Genomic DNA, 17,059 nt, shown 5'->3' with positions numbered 1-17,059 from the left:
ATATGAAATGGTCACTGGGGATTTAAAGGGTGGGGATTTAAACATGCTCGAAAAATAAAATATGCTACCAACCAAAAAGACTTTCACACAGAGAAAATACCTTTTATTTCCGTATAGAGACAAATTTAGATCAAATGTAGAAAATAAATTGATGTCAGACTAACCTTCTGAAATGACTCTGATGACATACAGATTGCAGATGAGAAGGCTCTTTATTTCATATGTGTCCAGTCTGTTATAATGGGACACGCTGCTTTTAGTGGAGCTTCTCCGCATCTAAAGAGATCATTAAACAATAAGATAACCTTGGCTACATGTTATTGTTTCTATATGTGTTTTTCAACTATGGTTAGTTCGGATTTCTAAAACAGTTTTCAAAACAATTTATCAAAATGTAGCACAGGAAGGTGACTAGATGTAGACAAAGAAACAGCTGTAGAATTGTCTTTCTTTACTTTGACAGACACCAAAAAAAATGTAAAATGTAATTCTAACAGGCTACTTTTCCCTTGACGGAGGTATCCCAAAGTCACCTACTGTAGTGCAGTATTAGTATACAGTACTGAAGTATATCACAGGCAGACCAAATAATGGCCTGATAACTACAATAAGGACTACATTTTTTTGAAAGTAAAGTGCTGTATCCTGTTAGCCATTAAAAGCAGTAAGAAAATAAAAAATGTAGGTAATACCTTTCATGTAGCTAGATGAATACATTTTGGGGCTGATTTCCTAAAACTGGAGAGTGCAAAATCTGGTGCAGCTGAGCATGGTAGCCAATCAGCTCCTCACTTCAGCTTGTGTAATTAAGCTATGAAAAAAAAAAAAGAAAAAAAACCTGGAAGCTGATTGGTTTTTATGCAGAGCTGCACCGGATTTTGCACTCTTTAGTTTTAGTAAATCATCCCTTTTGAGATGCAAGCTTTCAGGAACACTTAAATGCCCTCCTAGGCTTGTACCTTAAAATATATACAAATCCTATGGTGAGTATCCTGTATACAAGATACTCTGAAATAACACTTATCAGACACTGACACTTCAGTCAATATCTAAGTGAAGTTTCTTGCCAACTAATTACAAAAAGATGATCACAATGAAAGGTAAACTGTGTGAAAATGGTTCCACTGCCTTCTTACATTTTCACTATTCATGTTTTGTTCATTCATTCCATCAGCACAAAGTGATCCCCGAGAGTCCTCTCTTTTCATTACGCAGCCATTGGAAAACGAACTAAACCCTTGTGAGATAAAAAAACAGAAATTAGTTGTAAAATGTTCTTTAAAAGTTAGTGCATGTGTGTTTTCTCCCATATTCTGTTTGCTTTTATTAAACCGCATTTAAAACCAAAGCTTTCTTTTAGCTTTGAATGAAATAAAGGAATGGTTAATATCCCAGTCATATTTTATTGATTTTGCAGTTTGCGTCCTGTTCTAAAGACTTAACCTACTTCCTATCTCTGAGACACAATATGAAGCAATGAAATCCCTCAACAGCAAAGGGAAACCTACTCTTACACAATTGTCACCAAAACAGGTGTCCCCTTTGCAAGATGTTCCCTCTCCCCCTTCTGTTCCTGTGATAACTCTAAAATTTGGATTTCTATACAATTTTTCTACCGACGACTATGGTCTCCAGGATGGGTATGAATCTTCTCAGCAAAGACACACATGAAAATAAAAATAGACAAAGGTTTTACTACTTCCCCACTCTATCCAAAACTAAAGTTTAGGTTTTAGCTTACATGTTCTTTACATTCTAGGGGTAAAAGTGACAGGCATGATACATGAACATTCAGGGTGAAGACCAAAAAGAACTTAGTAGAACTATAGGCAAAACTCTGTTTCCTGACAGGCTCCATGGCAGCATACGTGTGGGTTGACCCCGCCTCCATAACTACCCAATAGGACCCCCTCCCTATAAATTTCAGCTGTGAGCTCACAGCCGTGTTCCTTTTTTGTCCTCCTCCGTAGGACCTTATGTTTGGTTCTCCTACCTGAAGACGATGTGTTGCGATCGTATCGGCCGAACAATGTGATGTTACGTCCCTCCGATAAGCCTTGACTGTTAGCAGGGTATGGAGTGTATTGCAGAGTAAGCGCTGAAGAGCTGGATTCATATGGAATGAAAAGCGCACACAGGCCTATTACCTAGCAGTATGCAGGTGGCCATTATCTGCCTGAAAGTCCGGTGTGTGTGTACGGACGTTCCTGGCCGAATCGATCATAGGTGGTGGTAAGAATGTATCGCCTTCATGGCAGCAGTGTTTATGTTTGTGGTTTGTTTTTCTTGCATTGCCTGTTCCTTTTACATTATGCCTATACAGCGGCTGGTTCCCTGTGCATTCCAGCCGCCGCTCCCTCTACTTCCGGGTTCCGTCTGCGTTCTGCGCATGTGCTGTCCCGAAACGAAGGCGTGTATGGACGTTCCTGGCCGAATCGATCGTACGTGGGCTGTGACGTCACGCGGCACCAATTTTAAAAAGTCTGGGGAGGCTTGCAGTTCTCGGGAAGGATCGTGGGCATAGCGGCGATTTCCCTGAGCATCTGCAGAGCCTACCCCAGGTAAGGGCAGTACAGATGGGTCTGAACTTTGCCTGTTTTGCTTTCTGGTTTATCTGATGTATTCTGTGTTCACCTGCAGTGATTCCAAGCATCAGCCATGGACTCTTCACTGCCTCCTGGTGGCCAGTCCTCTCGCAGCAGGTATGGTTGGAAAGTGTTCCTTTACTTGCCTGTTGGGGAGAAGAGAGTGGAGTGTAGGGCATTATTCTGACTTTGTGCCTTTCTCTTTTTCTATTCCTGTCTTCCTTCTTTCCTTAGCCCCTCTAGGTCTGACCAAAGACAGACCTTGGTCAGACCCGCAGAAGGAGCGGGTCATCTAAATCACACCACCGGCATTCCTCCTCTGGCTCTAGACACCATGGTTCATCCTCTAAGTCTAAAGACCACAGTAGAGGCTCTCCTCACCCCCCCTCATCTCATAGTAGGGGACCGGAGAAAATATGTTGGGGATGCAGGGCCCCAGTTCCTGCCAGCAAGTCTCTCTGTGACCGCTGTTTCTCTAAAGCAGCTAATGAGAGGGAAGGTGCAGACCAACACCTGGAAACACTAATCAAGCGAGTCATGAAAGAATCGCTGCAGGAGAGAGACGCTGCAAAGCCTTGTGATTCTCCTCCAGATCCATTGATTCCCCTGTCAGAAGACGGTCCAGTCCAGGAGACGTGGGAGTCTTCTCAACCTAGTCACCAGTCAGCTCCCCCTTCAGATAGTGGGTCAGAAGCAGATGATCCTGGGATGGGCTTTGAATACGCCCTGGTTCCTTCTCTGGTGAAAGCTGTTAAAGACGCTTTGAATTGGGAAGACCCAGTTATTTCTCCTGCTAAACAGAGAAAGTTTTTCAAACAACTCAGCAAGGAGCGTCATTATTTTCCTTTCCTCACTGAAGTAGGAGCTATAATATCTGAAGAATGGGGCAAGACGGATAGAAAAAGTTCTATGCAGTCTAAAATCTCAAAACTATACTCTTTCAAGGAAGAAGAGGTTAAACACCTTGAGTCAGCTCCCTTGGTAGATGCTGCATTAATGAGACTTGTGAGGTATGTGACTCTCCCTCTCGAAGATACAGTCTCATTTAAAGATCCGCTGGAGAGACGGACTGATGCCGACCTAAAAAGGATTTATCTGACAGCAGGCACAGTGTGCAAACCTGCTCTGGCCTTAGCAGCAGTCTCTAAAGCTTTAGAGGCATGGTCAGACAATGTGAATGATTCTCTTGGAGGTATCTCTGAAGAAGCGGCTAAGAGCTCCCCTATTCAGGAAATCAGGCTAGCCTCCGCCTTTCTGGGGGAGGTCTCTATTGACATTATTCGCCTAGTGGCTCGGGTGATGTTGTCATCAGTCACCGCCCGTCGGGCCTTGTGGCTGCGACCCTGGTTGGCGGATCCAGCCTCTAAGCAGGCTTGGTGCCATATTCCATTTGAGGGTTCGTCTCTCTTCGGCAACAAGCTTGATAGCGCCATTACTCGGGCTACGGGTGGTAAATCGGGGTTCCTCCCTCAAGATAGGTGTTTACAGAACCAAAAACGCACCTTTTCAAGATTGCAGTACACCGACCGTGCAAGGGAAGCACGTAGTTACAGGCCTGGTCGGAAATTTTCAAGATCCTGGAAATCCAGGCAGTCCTCTTTTAAAAAGCCCACAAAAGGGGCTTCTACTAGTAACCAGGACTCCACTAAGTCCTTTTGAAATTGGGCCCGCTCAAACATGTCAGGTGGGGGCTCGTCTGCTCCACTTCCGGCAGGTTTGGGCGGCCTCAATTCGGGATTTCTGGACTGTCAAGACAGTGTCCTCAGGCCACACCTGGGTTTTCGACAGCACTCCCAGACTAAGATTCATACCAACAAATCTTCCAAGTTCAGGGGAGAAGAGACAAGTTCTTTTAACTTACGTAAGCTCTTTATTAGCTCAAAACGCAGCCATTCCTGTTCCAGATGGCGAACGAGGCGAAGGCATGTATTCCCCTCTGTTTCTGGTACAGAAGAAGAACGGCACATGGAGGCCTGTTATAGACCTGACTCATCTCAACCGGTTTATCCGAAAGGAAAAATTCAAGATGGAGTCACTATTAACGATTCAACAATCGGTTCATCTAGGAGACTGGTTGTTGTCAATAGACTTGAAAGACGCCTACTTTCATGTCCCAGTGGCAGCAGACTTCCAAAAGTTCCTTCGCTTTTCTGTAGGCGATCAACACTTACAGTTTACCCGCCTTCCATTTGGTCTCACGACATCACCTCGGGTGTTTTCCAAGGTTCTGTTGGCTGTTGTTGCTTTGCTCTGGGTCAAAGGAGTTCGTCTTCACCAATATCTAGACGACCTCCTCCTTCTAGCCCAGGACAGGGGTCAGCTTCTAGAGCACAGGAGTCTAGTAATTGCCACTCTCCAAGAGTTTGGGTGGCTCCTGAATTTGGAGAAAAGTCACCTGATTCCATCTCAGTCTCTCATATTTCTAGGTGCCCATTTCAACACACTAGAAGGCACCATCTCGCTACCCGAGGAGAAGATTGTGGTGATCCGGGACAGGATCCGTTCAACACTCGCTTCATCTCACCTGTCCGCTCTTCGATGTCTGAAGGTGATTGGCACAATGGCAGCCACTATTCCCATGGTGAAGTGGGCACAATGGCACACTCGCCCATTCCAGAAAGGGTTTCTCCAACAGTGGGATTCTCCCAGCAAGAGTCAGCGCATCCTCCTCACTCCATCCATGAGAGAGTCTCTCGTTTGGTGGCTCCAAGGGAAGAATCTCCGCAACTGCCACTCGATTCTCCCCATCACATGGGTCACAGTGACCTCAGATGCCAGCAATCGGGGCTGGGGTGCTCATTGCCTGTCAGAAGTGGCTCAGGGCAGATGGAACTCGCCATCTCAGAAGATTGTATCCAATATACTGGAACTTCGAGCAGCCTTTCAGGCGCTCAGATCCTTCCACCATCTGATAGAAAACTCCTCAGTGATGCTCCAGTTGGACAATACAACCGCATTGGCCTATATAAGGAAACAAGGTGGGACTCGCAGCTGGTCCCTCCTATGGGAGGTGGAGCCAATCATGAACTGGGCTCAGAAGAATCTGTCCAACATTTCGGCAGTCTACATTCCGGGGGTCCAGAATGTACAGGCGGACTTTCTGTCCCGTGTTCAAATGGACAACAACGAGTGGTCCCTGCACAAAGATGTGTTCGAGTGGCTCCTGACACTGGGAGGAGTGTCTCCAGAAGTGGATCTGTTTGCATCCCAATGCAATTACAAACTGACCAAGTATTACTTGAGGTTCCGGGATCCCCAAGCCTATGGGATAGATGCCCTCATGGATCGGTGGAGGTTCAACAAGGCGTATGCCTTCCCTCCGGTACCTGTGATACTCCAGTTTCTCCGCAGGCTCAGAACAGAGGAGGTGGAAGTCATAGCAGTAATACCGTTTTGGCCCAACAGGCCATGGTCTCCCCTCTTAACTCTCCTCAGTTATCGGGATTCAATCCCTCTGCCTCTCAGGGCGGATCTTCTGTCCCAAGGCACAATCCTGCATCCATGCCCTGCTCATCTACATCTCAGGGTCTGGTTTTTGAGAGGGGAAGGCTTGAAGCCTTAGGCTGTCCAGAAGAAGCCATTCCGACGCTTCTTAATGCCAGACGGATGAGCACTAATAGAGTTTAAGAAAGTATCTGGTCCAAGTTCACAGAGCACATGGCCTCTAGACCTAATCCTTGTGGTTCTCCAGAAGTCCAGGATATCCTCAGCTTTCTGCAAACAGGGTTGGATTTGCCTCTAGCAGTAAGTTAGGTTCTAAAGAGCCTTTCCTGACCTTTTTTCCGGATAGAGCAGTGTTAATTCCCATGTTGGGCTCAAACCCTAAAGTGACATCTATTTTTCACGAAAATCAGGAAATTGTGTTGCCTACCTTTAGCACAACAGAAGGTCAAGATGTCCATCCCCTTGATGTGGGACATACTTTGAGTCAATACTTGGAAGTTACGGAATCATTTAGACAAACAGACTTTCTTTTTATTCTTCTACGGGGAAAAAATAAAGGAAAACGGGCCTCAATTAGATCCATCTCTGCTTGGATAGTACAGACCATTCAAAGGGCTTATAAAGCGAAGGGCTTGGCTCCTCCAGAGGCAGTGACTGCACACTCAACTCGGAGTATCTCAACCTCGTGGGCGGCTTCTCTTCATGTCGCACCCAAAGTTATATGTAGAGCGGCTTCTTGGTCATCTATTAATACGTTTGTTTCCCACTATTGTGTTGAACCAGCCGCCTTGTCATCCGTTAATTTTGGTTTGAAAGTGCTGTCAGTTGACAGTGTTAAATAAATGTATTTTCTTGCTCAGCATTTTGCCCACCCGGGTGTGTTTGGCGAGTTATTTCCCACACGTATGCTGCCATGGAGCCTGTCAGGAAAATGGAAAATTTATAGCAAATACTTACCGTAATTTTCCTTTCCTGATAGGCTCCATGGCAGCAGGAGTCCCTCCCAATGCTGGAGTAGGCTAGTTACGAAACACGGCTGGGAGCTCACAGCTGAAATTTATAGGGAGGGGGTCCTATTGGGTAGTTATGGAGGCGGGGTCAACCCACACGTATGCTGCCATGGAGCCTATCAGGAAAGGAAAATTACGGTAAGTATTTGATATAAATTTTCCGTTTTTTTTTTTTATTTTGGATAGAGAAAGGGAGGGTTGAACCCCCAGCAGGTTACCAGAACTAGTGCCCTCATTGGAAGATTTCTCTTCTATTGTTTTTCTGGGGACGGCCCAAAATTTAGAATTTTCTTTTTATTTCACTTTCAATGATAATAAACAGGACATATAGAGACAGTAAATCTCTCTAATGGGGATACAGACCCGAATAAAAAACTTAATAGGTGTTCTAATCCATTGCTACTCTGGCCAAAACTATAAAAAATGTTGCCTTATGTTATACAAATAAAGTATGATCTCCTTTGCTGAGGGATCAAAGAAGAACTATCCTCAAAAATGTGGGAAATTGTACGTAAGCATTTACAAAAAAAATCATATAAGTATATATTTGTCTGTTTATGCCACTTCAGCTACAGCCTTGTACTTCTGAGTATTAATTAGTCCTATGCCTTTGGATAATAATACATGATCAATACTGTATTATCTAATGAGTGTGACTCAATAGAAAAACTGATGCTGCTGCTGCATGCTGGCACGTCTCTCGGACTGCAAGGCAACAAGGCAACAGACAAGGAAAGTTCCTTTATGGCCAATCTGAATGCCAACATGCTTTCATGTAAATCATTAGCGTTCAATTGTGAAAGAAGACATTGTTTACAGATTAGTAAGCTAAGTAAATGTTGATTAGGACCCAGGAAAGGTTATTTCCCAGTCAGCCAATCGATCCCTCCTAAAAGAAAGAATAAAGGGGTTAAGTTACTAAAGGAAGATAGGTTGTTAACTAATTTTCAGTTTGCAAGAGAATTTTCCTCTTAACTTAGTGAAAGTAAAATTCACTTTGCAATAAAAACCCAATCACACACAAAGTAAAAAAAAAAAAATTTATTTTTCCCTGCACATAATTGGATAATGGAAGTCAGCAGAGCTTTACTTCATTCACTAAACTAAGGGGAAAATTCACTTGCTAAGTGAACAGCCTTATTGCAATGAATTAATCAACCTTAATCAACCTTCCTGACCACCTCACGTAGATATACTGTGGCAGAAGGGCACATACAGGCAGATTAACGTACCTATACGTTGCCCTTTCAGAAGAGGCTCGCGGGCGCTCGCCGGGAGCTCCGTGGCCGCGGGTCCCGCGGACTCGATGCCTGCGGGCATGCCCTCGATCGTCTCACGGTGAGGAAGAACGGGGGGGATGCTAATGTAAACAAGCATCTCCCCATTCTGCCTAATGACACTGACACTGATCACGCTCCCTGTAATCGGAAGCGGTGATCAGTGATGTGTCACACACAGCCCCTCCCCCCCAAAGTTAGAATCACTCCCTAGGACACACTTTACCCCTACAGCACCACCTAGTGGTTAACCCCTACACTGCCAGTCACAGTAATCAATGCACTTTTATAGCATTGATCACTGTATTAATGCCAATGGTCCCAAAAATGTGTCAAAATTGTCCCATGTGTCTGCCATAATGTCGCAGTCACGATAAAAATCGCTGATCGTCGCCATTACTAGTAAAAAAAAAAGTGTCAATAAAAATGACATAAAACTATCCCCTATTTTGTAGACGCTATAACTTTTGCGCAAACCAATCAATAAACGCTTATTGCGATTTTTTTTTTACCAAAAATATGTAGAAGAATACGTATCGGCCTAAACTGAGGAAAAAAATGTTTTTTTATATATTTTTGGGGGATATTTATTATAGAAAAAAGTAAAAAATAATGCTTTTTTTTCAAAATTGTCGCTATTTTTTTGTTTATAGCGCAAAAAATAAAAACCGCAGAGGTGATCAAATACCACCAAAAGAAAGCTCTATTTGTGGGAAAAAAGGACGTCAATTTTGTTTGGGAGCCACATCGCACGACTGCGCAATTGTCAGTTAAAGCAATGCAGTCCTGAATCGCAAAAAGTGCTCTGGTCAGGAAGGGGGTAAATTCTTCCAGGGCTGAAGTGGTTAAAGAACCCTAATTATACTAATTGGCTGTATTGAGAAGATGGTAGGAAGTGGTATGCTGTATAACTTGCAATATACAATGTGCCTAATGGGTTGTCTTCTGTTTTTACCATGTGTCATTTTATAAGTTGATTATTATTTTTAATACAATTTTTGTGTGGCTACCTCTGTCTAAAAAGTACAGAGGGAAGCAAGAAGCAGTTGCTAGGATGCTAAGAGGCAAATTGAAAATACATAAAACAGAATTTATCTAAGCAAGAAAAAAATAGCCATAAAGACAGCACACCGCACCATTGTGGGGATGCTGAAAATATTCCTACCTATCAACTATAACTTTTGGAACAATCAATCAGGGGTTTTTAAGTGTACCCAGAGACAATTTTAAATTTGTTTTACCCCATAAATAACAGAGCAACACTAACCTGTGTCTCTGTCCATGATCAAGCTCGATCTATTGGATGGAGAAGAGAAGTTGTATATAAATGTGTCTCTGGAAGCCTGGAGAAGAATTGTTTTTGTGTTAATGATCATTCAGTAATGCAGAAGAATGTTAAGTTTTTTTTTATCTACTGTCTATTATACAATGTATGACATTATTAAGAATTAGGAAATGATTGAACCCATTCATTAAACTAAATGTCATTGTTACACTAAACGTGTAAAGAGATGAACTTTATACAGCTATCTAATCTTCCTAGAGAAAAATGCAAACCGCTCTTTAACTAGTATTATACTAGAGAGGGTTAGACAATACCATATGCAAGGCATAAAGTAGAACGTTAGCACCACAACAAAGTTTCCTTTAAATTATCTGTTTGCAGATTGTCATTTTGTTCTTGTTTTCTATATTCTTGCCCAATCTTCACTCTGCTAACATTACCCGTATCTATGCACAGCCAGCATAAGGAGCTGTGACTGCTGGGGTGATGCAGATAATCACTACATCAATATTCAAAATTGTATGCAAGAGTGCAGCTCCTAGGTCTCTGGCCAAATTATCAATTTCATCACTCAGCATTTCCCTGCTCTTAAGGGAGTGCTCAGGAAAACACTCCTGACTGGAGCTGGAATGTTGTGGAAATGCAGAATTCCACATTAAGGAGCTGGTCTTCAGGTAATGCATTGGTAGTGAATAGGCATCATAAAATGCACAGTGGCCAAAAGGTCATGTTTTTATCTCAGTCTACTGATTTAAAATTGACAACTTTCACCTAGGAAAAACTTACAGATGCTGACATAGGTGTGCAATGATACAAGAAGTCCCTCCCAGTGAACCTTGAGACATTCTCCAACAACATCCCCACCAGAGGTAAGTAAAGCTGGCCAATTTTTGCTTGCTGGTTCTGAAAGACAAGACATAAACAATTTTCTTTATTTTGTTGTTTTTATTTTAGGCATTTATGGGAAATCTCTGATATACATTTTACTGGAATTTAGTTTATTCCTGTATAACATGCAATTTTTTCCATACACTATTGTTTATTGTGATTACACTTCTGTGTTACAGGATGTGTCTCATGCTCCTACTATAAAATGTCACTGGTCAGAATGTTTAAGCATCACAGAACTACATAAAAAAAAGAGATGGGTGTTGAAAGACAATGTCTGGTTGGAAAAACTTAAAGGGGAACTCAATTCTTGCTGGCTTGTGGCACAGCATACTTGCGCACTATGACACACCCTAGGCTCAAGTGAACCACCATTATCTTCCTTGCCACTTCTTCTGAGTCCTGTGATAGTCTCCTTTGGACACTGAGGATGTATCTCCTGTATGCACATGCGTCACCTTCCACACCTAGCTCTATCCTTGGTATGCCAAGAATGACCCTAGATGTGTACTGCACGGCACATGTGTATAAAGACAAGCAAAAATTGCATGGCAGAAATTTTTTTTTTCTTTTGTAAAAAAGAGATTTGCATGTTTGTTCTTCCAAGAAACTCCTAGCAACCCAAGCTTCTAGTTCCATTTTAAGCACTGAGCAAGTAGGATGTTCCCTCTGTATGCATATCAAGAATTCCTTTTCACTTTTTGATTGGAGTATCCTTTAAATGCAAATCCGTCTTAATGATTCTACTAAGCATTTTGAAGCCATCTGGAATCCCTGGGCCCGCATAGGTACATGTGACTCTGTAGGGGACATGACCATTTCAAGGTTTTTCCCCTGAGGGTTATATTTATTTGTCCTCTCTCCGGATACTCTTTTCTTCTTTCTATCCCCCTCTTTTTTTCGCTTATTTCTTTCTTTCCTGTTCTCTTTGAGGGTCCCCATAGTGGGATACCCTTGCTATGACTGAATTCAGCCAAGGCTCATATTATTCTCTCTGTATATATTTATAATAGTGAGCGTTTTAGCCCAGTTTAATTATGCCCCGCATGGGTCGGGAATATTTTCCCAGGGCTATTGCTTTCTTTAGGTCATTGGTCGAAAATAGTTTAACCTTTTTCAAATGTTCTTTTAATGCTACAGAGTTATATCCTTCTGTTTCTATTTTTTCATCTCTGAATAAAAATTGCTGAAAGTAAATGCAAATCTGTGCCTCGCTAATGCAGGGAAAAGCAACAGACTTACTGTAATGCAGATCTCCATAGATGCATAATGTATACTAATGATAATAGACATTGGGAACACCCAAGGGCACAGGTGGTTGTTTAAAGGGATATTTAGTATAGGATTCTATATTTTCCCCTAACCACTATGTGTGATACAGTGCATTGACATGGATGCCCTAGTATGCTGGAGACCATGCATGTATGCACTGAGGTACATTTTTTGCTATCGTTTCCCCTTTGGGAAAAATAGGTGTAGGCAGTTGCTGGGCCTTCCCCCTGCATGTGTCACTTCCTTTCTTTTGGAAAATGATAAACGCAGGAGTAGATCAAGCCTCATGGTCAGACAGTCATGGAAAGTGAGCATTAAGGACCATACACTGATAAAGATGTGATTGTTAGTGTACGAGTGGAGCAATTGTACAGCGGGACATTGGCATGGGTCAGCGGACTTAGCCTTCTATACTCTATCTTGTGGGGACCCTGCTGCATTGAAAGGTATGAGCAGCACAGCACTTGAGATAGGGAAGATGGGAAAGTGTTCTGTAAATGGATGTTGCATTGAATTAAAACTTATTTATATTGGATGAAAAAGTACAACTACAGAATTTACTGTTTGTGAGAAATGGTCTGTTCTAATTCTTGGGAAGAGAGATAGTGAATATCATCTGGGGAATAAAATGTAAACTGCCACGTTAACCCTTCAGGTGGTGAAGTGTGTAAACAAATGGGAAAGACGAGCAGCCAACTCCGCAGTGGAAGCGTTGGTGGCGATTGACGAATGTTCTGTAAGTAGCGTGGTCTGGCACTGGATGCACCCTGCTGGGCAGGTGGGTCCCTATCTTAGGGCCCACTGTGGAACGGGACCAGTCCTAGAGAGCTGGCCTGGAACCGTGGTGTCCAAGGCCTTGGCATGTTACAGTGGCTCCCCTTCTAGCCTACAGGTGGAAGCAGGAGAATTGTTGTGTGGTAAAAAGCTGATGGAGGAAATCTGTACTCATTGCTGTTCCCCTCAAAATGTCTCTGTATTCAGTGGCAGGACAGGTGTCACTGGCAGGTGAAAGGACATTATTCTTCCGTATGTGGGGCCTGGTGAGGAAATATGGCCTCCAGCCATGAGGGGGCACTGAGCCCACCTAAATAGGAGTAACAATTCCATCAGCATGCAGTTTCCACATGCTAACATGTGTATTTTAAACACCTTGGCAGCATCCCTGTCCCACGTTGCAGTAACAAATTGTCTGTCAGGTGGTGTCATATTTTAAAATAGAAAGGTATAATGAAATTTGCACCCCTGTCAGTTAAATCATTACCTTGTGCTGATACCTGTTATCAAAGGCATGCTTGATCAGCAGATGTTTAACTGTGGAGATTGCAGCATATCTGATGTCACAGTTGTCTTGTAGGGCCTGGACCATTTCTCTCAGCAGAAGCCCAACCAAGAAGTGATGCTTGCAGTAATCATCTGTTAAACTGCATTCAAGATTCATATCTACACACAAAGAACAGAAAATAAATTAGATGTTCATTATTCAGTGTCAGGACCCTGACAACAGGAACAAATCAGTAATGCAGAAAGAAATCTAAAGGGCTTTGCAGTTAGAAAAGTGACCTAGCAAACTAAAGCTTACAAGAATGAAGATTTTATGCAGAAAAGTAGTGAAAACAGCAAGAATGATATGCAGTATCTCACAGCAACCAATCAAAATTCAGCTTACCACTGCCAAATCACTGAAATATAATTTTTAATTCCTTGCTATGGTTTACTGCAGTTGGCAGGCAGCAACAAAAAAAAAAAGCTGTTGCAAATGTATTTTGCTATTTTGTACTTTTATGTCTGTACAGATTTCTAAATAATTCACTGATTACACCAGAGAAAAGAGTTGACATTTTTAAGGTCATCAAAGGATAGGTTTGCAATCTAAAATTCTCCAAAGAATAGTTTGTAGTTTCAACAGGGCCACTTCAATACTATCAACTGTCAATACTTCCTTACAGCCACTAATCAGAATCCAGCTACCAGATTCCAACTTTTGACTGTAAGAAAACAGAAAAAAAAGAAAAAAAGTTGGCTGTAAGAAAACAGAAAAAAAAAGAAAAAGAGTTCTCTGTAATTACAGTACATTGTGATACAAAAGACGGCACATGCCTACAGTTTCACCACGGCAGTTTTGTTCAATGGACACTGGTTTCCCTAACAGCCTTTGCGAATTAAAATAAAAAAGACAAGAAATAAATGTCACTTACAAAGCTGATTATTTTTTCCCTTCCAAATTTATACTATCAAAATTCCCAGAAAAAAGTGTCTTTTAGCCATGAACTGTTTAAAGAGATGCTCTGTCGGGAATTTAAAAATTAATTCCAGGTAGATACTCAAAAGCATAAGTGTGAGCAGCCTATTGCATTTGGGTTTGCACCCCAAAGCTCAAACACAGAGCAGCAGAGGCAGTGGCTAGGGGTGTACACATTTCACAGTCACAATGCTTCCCAGCCATGGCAGAAAATACAGAGTACAAATTACATGTGAACAATCCTTAATTAAAAAAAACATCTATATCTATCTATCGATCGATCGATCGATCGATCGATAGATCGATAGATCGATAGATAGATAGATAGATAGAGAGATTTTTTTTTAACATTTTTTTTTATTTGCATTCATTTTTACATTCTTAACTGACCTTTTGGGGGGCTTTGGTGAAATATCAGGGTTCTAAACAGACCCCTGATGTCTTACATGAGAAATGTATTTAAGTCAATAAACTCATGCAAAGTATTGAACATTGAAATGTAAATCAATAATAAAATCTCCTTTCCCAGTCGAAGCCTGTTACAGGGAAACGCCTGTCACAGGGAAATTGGGCGGAGCCATATTTTTTTACGTCATCCCGCATGAGCAGGCTGGTGCTGATCGCCGCCGCATTTGTTTATTCATTTTTCACAGAGTGGTTGACTCTATTATTGACTTACACCTTCAATGTTCAATATTTTGCATATGTTTATTGTCTTAAATATATCACAATTATCTGAAATTATTCAGCGTTTGGCACAAGATAGCGCACCTTATATTAATTACTGGTTGTTAAGTCTTGTGTTCGGACTAATTTGGTTGCAGCTTTCTTTTGTTTGTGATTTGTATCAATTGTTTTGTTCGCTTGTATTTGAGAGGTAAAGGGATAAGCGCAGGAATCTTTATTTAAGATTGAGGACAGGATGGAGGCAGAGATGCTAGAACTAATCCCCCTGCAGTGCAGCCGGACAAGCCAGCAGCACTGCAGGGGGAGGAACAAGAGGATCAGAATCTACAGTAAGGCAGTACAGTTGGTCCTGCTGCTCAGCAGGTGCCTGGGACCCCCTTTTGAACTAATAGGACACGAGCCCGGTACAGGAGGGTAGGCTGTACTGCCTTATCATCAGCCCTGGTGCATGGGGTGATTAGGGTATGCACAGGCACACCCCCTGCGCATGTCTATGCTCAAAAGTTATATTTAATGCAGTTGAGTATTCCTATTATTTTTATATATTTAAGTGTAATTTACATACAGCATAATTAACCAAATCTGCTTGGATATTACCTTCCTGCCATTTCTTGAAGCACCAGGAGAGGAAGGGACTGCACAGGTGAGCAGAGTTGATGACCTATTAGTGTGCTGCTGCTCCTTCATTGTCCAGTCAACAAACTGTGGGTCAGAAGGTGGCACCACTATTTTCTTTAAAAAAATGTAAACCCTAACAGAATAAAATGTATTTTCCCAAAAATACTATTTTCACCTTTTTTCAAACTGTTTTGCACCACAATGCTGCTGATCTGCAACCTCTGCAATGCTCAGGGCAGCTTTCTTGAAAGTGACATTGACAAGACATGCCTGAGCAGTGTATATTGGCATAACACTTTATAGGGGTAGATTTACTAAAGGCAAATTGGCTGTTTACTTTGCAGAAGAATTTTCAGTTAGCTTAGTGAATGTGGAGAAAATTCACTTTGCAAAGAATACTCAATTATGCGTAAGGATTATTTTTTTTAATTGTTATTTTTACTTGCAGATGAATGGATGATAGAAGACAGCAGTGCTTCACCTCATTCATGAAGCTACATTCACCTGTAAAACAAAAACCCCCTTGCAAATGAAAAGCCTATTTGCCTTTAGTAAATCAGCCCCAAAGTCTTCCCTTGAAGAAGTGACAGGGTGAAAACACAAGAAACTAACTGGAAGATAGGGACCGAGCATTCTAAAGAAAATTGTATGTATATGAGAGAGCTTCTACAAGTAAACATCTGAACATTTGTAGTATTAAAAAAACAAATACGTTATTTCTCACCATATATAACGGCTGTATTTATCTGTATTACAGTAAGTAGGCACGTTATACTGAGCTGTTGATCTCTCATGCCATCTACTCATAGCAGTTATTGGAAGTTTACCTACATGCTGTGTTTACGTCACACTTAAATAACTTTTAGATATATTGTTCAGTCCCAACATCACTAAATAATAACCAGCAATAAGTAACCACTATGAGCAGGCTAGCATAAGAGCGCAACATACCACTCTACTTGCTGTCCTACACATAAGTCTATAGCAGCCATCATAAAAAAAAGTGAAACCAAAGTTGGATTTTTCATTCATATATTTAGATGTTTACGTTTAGACGTACTCTCCCATACACTTTTCTTTAGATACTTTGGTTATTTGGTCGATTAGGACAAGCTGCTTTACTTAAGGGTTTTTATTGATATGTTACCATCCAGATCAGTGGCTTTGCTTTCCCACTAGATGAAAGTATATGCACTTTTCTAATGGACAGAGCATTGTCACTCCAAAACAGGTAGTGCCTAAACAAGCGGGTTCATGGCAAAATAACCAGGATTTTTTTTCAGAGAAAGCTGCTGATTTAAAAAGAATGGAAATTAAAATACTAAAGACAAAACTTTTTTTTTTAGTTTTGGATAGAGTGGAGAAGGATTAGAGTTTTTATTGCTGTCCGTGCTCCTGTTTGGGAGATTCACCCTCTCTATTTGTCCTGTTTACCATTAGAATTGAAAGTGATAGTAAAAGAAAATCCCAAATTTTGTGTTGTTCCAAGAAAAGTAATAGATAGGAAATCTTCCAATACAAGTTATGGTGGCTTGGGGGTCCCCAAGTGATTCCCTTAATTTGCAGGGATTTCCTCTCACTTCCTGTTTTGGTTTTGGGACAGTATGTGAAGGTAAAACCTCCCCAATGGGGTACAGATGGCAAAAAAATTAACCAACAGGGGTCAAAGACCTCACTTACCCTATCCAAAATTTGTTTAAAAAGTTTTGCCTATATTTCTACTTTAATTTTGAAAATTTGTGACCATGTTAATG

The 17,059-nt window shown here is 41.6% G+C and overlaps 1 protein-coding gene across 2 annotated transcripts in view; it reads right to left on the bottom strand.

The window, feature by feature from the left end:
* DOCK11 (dedicator of cytokinesis 11) overlaps positions 1 to 17,059 on the bottom strand; it is a 525,243-nt gene that overhangs the window by 325,585 nt on the left and 182,599 nt on the right. For both annotated transcript variants that reach the window (XM_073599152.1, XM_073599153.1), the window contains 5 exons: positions 13,023 to 13,201; positions 10,388 to 10,504; positions 9,584 to 9,659; positions 1,137 to 1,237; positions 165 to 276 (listed from right to left, as the gene is read on the bottom strand). In XM_073599152.1, coding sequence (XP_073455253.1) covers positions 165 to 276; positions 1,137 to 1,237; positions 9,584 to 9,659; positions 10,388 to 10,504; positions 13,023 to 13,201 — 585 coding nt within the window. The remainder of the gene's footprint in view (positions 1 to 164; positions 277 to 1,136; positions 1,238 to 9,583; positions 9,660 to 10,387; positions 10,505 to 13,022; positions 13,202 to 17,059) is intronic.

The sequence above is a fragment of the Aquarana catesbeiana genome, linkage group LG09 (assembly GCF_042186555.1).
Source record: "Aquarana catesbeiana isolate 2022-GZ linkage group LG09, ASM4218655v1, whole genome shotgun sequence".
NCBI lineage: Eukaryota > Metazoa > Chordata > Amphibia > Anura > Ranidae > Aquarana > Aquarana catesbeiana.
This window is presented reverse-complemented; position numbering and strand designations above follow the sequence as displayed.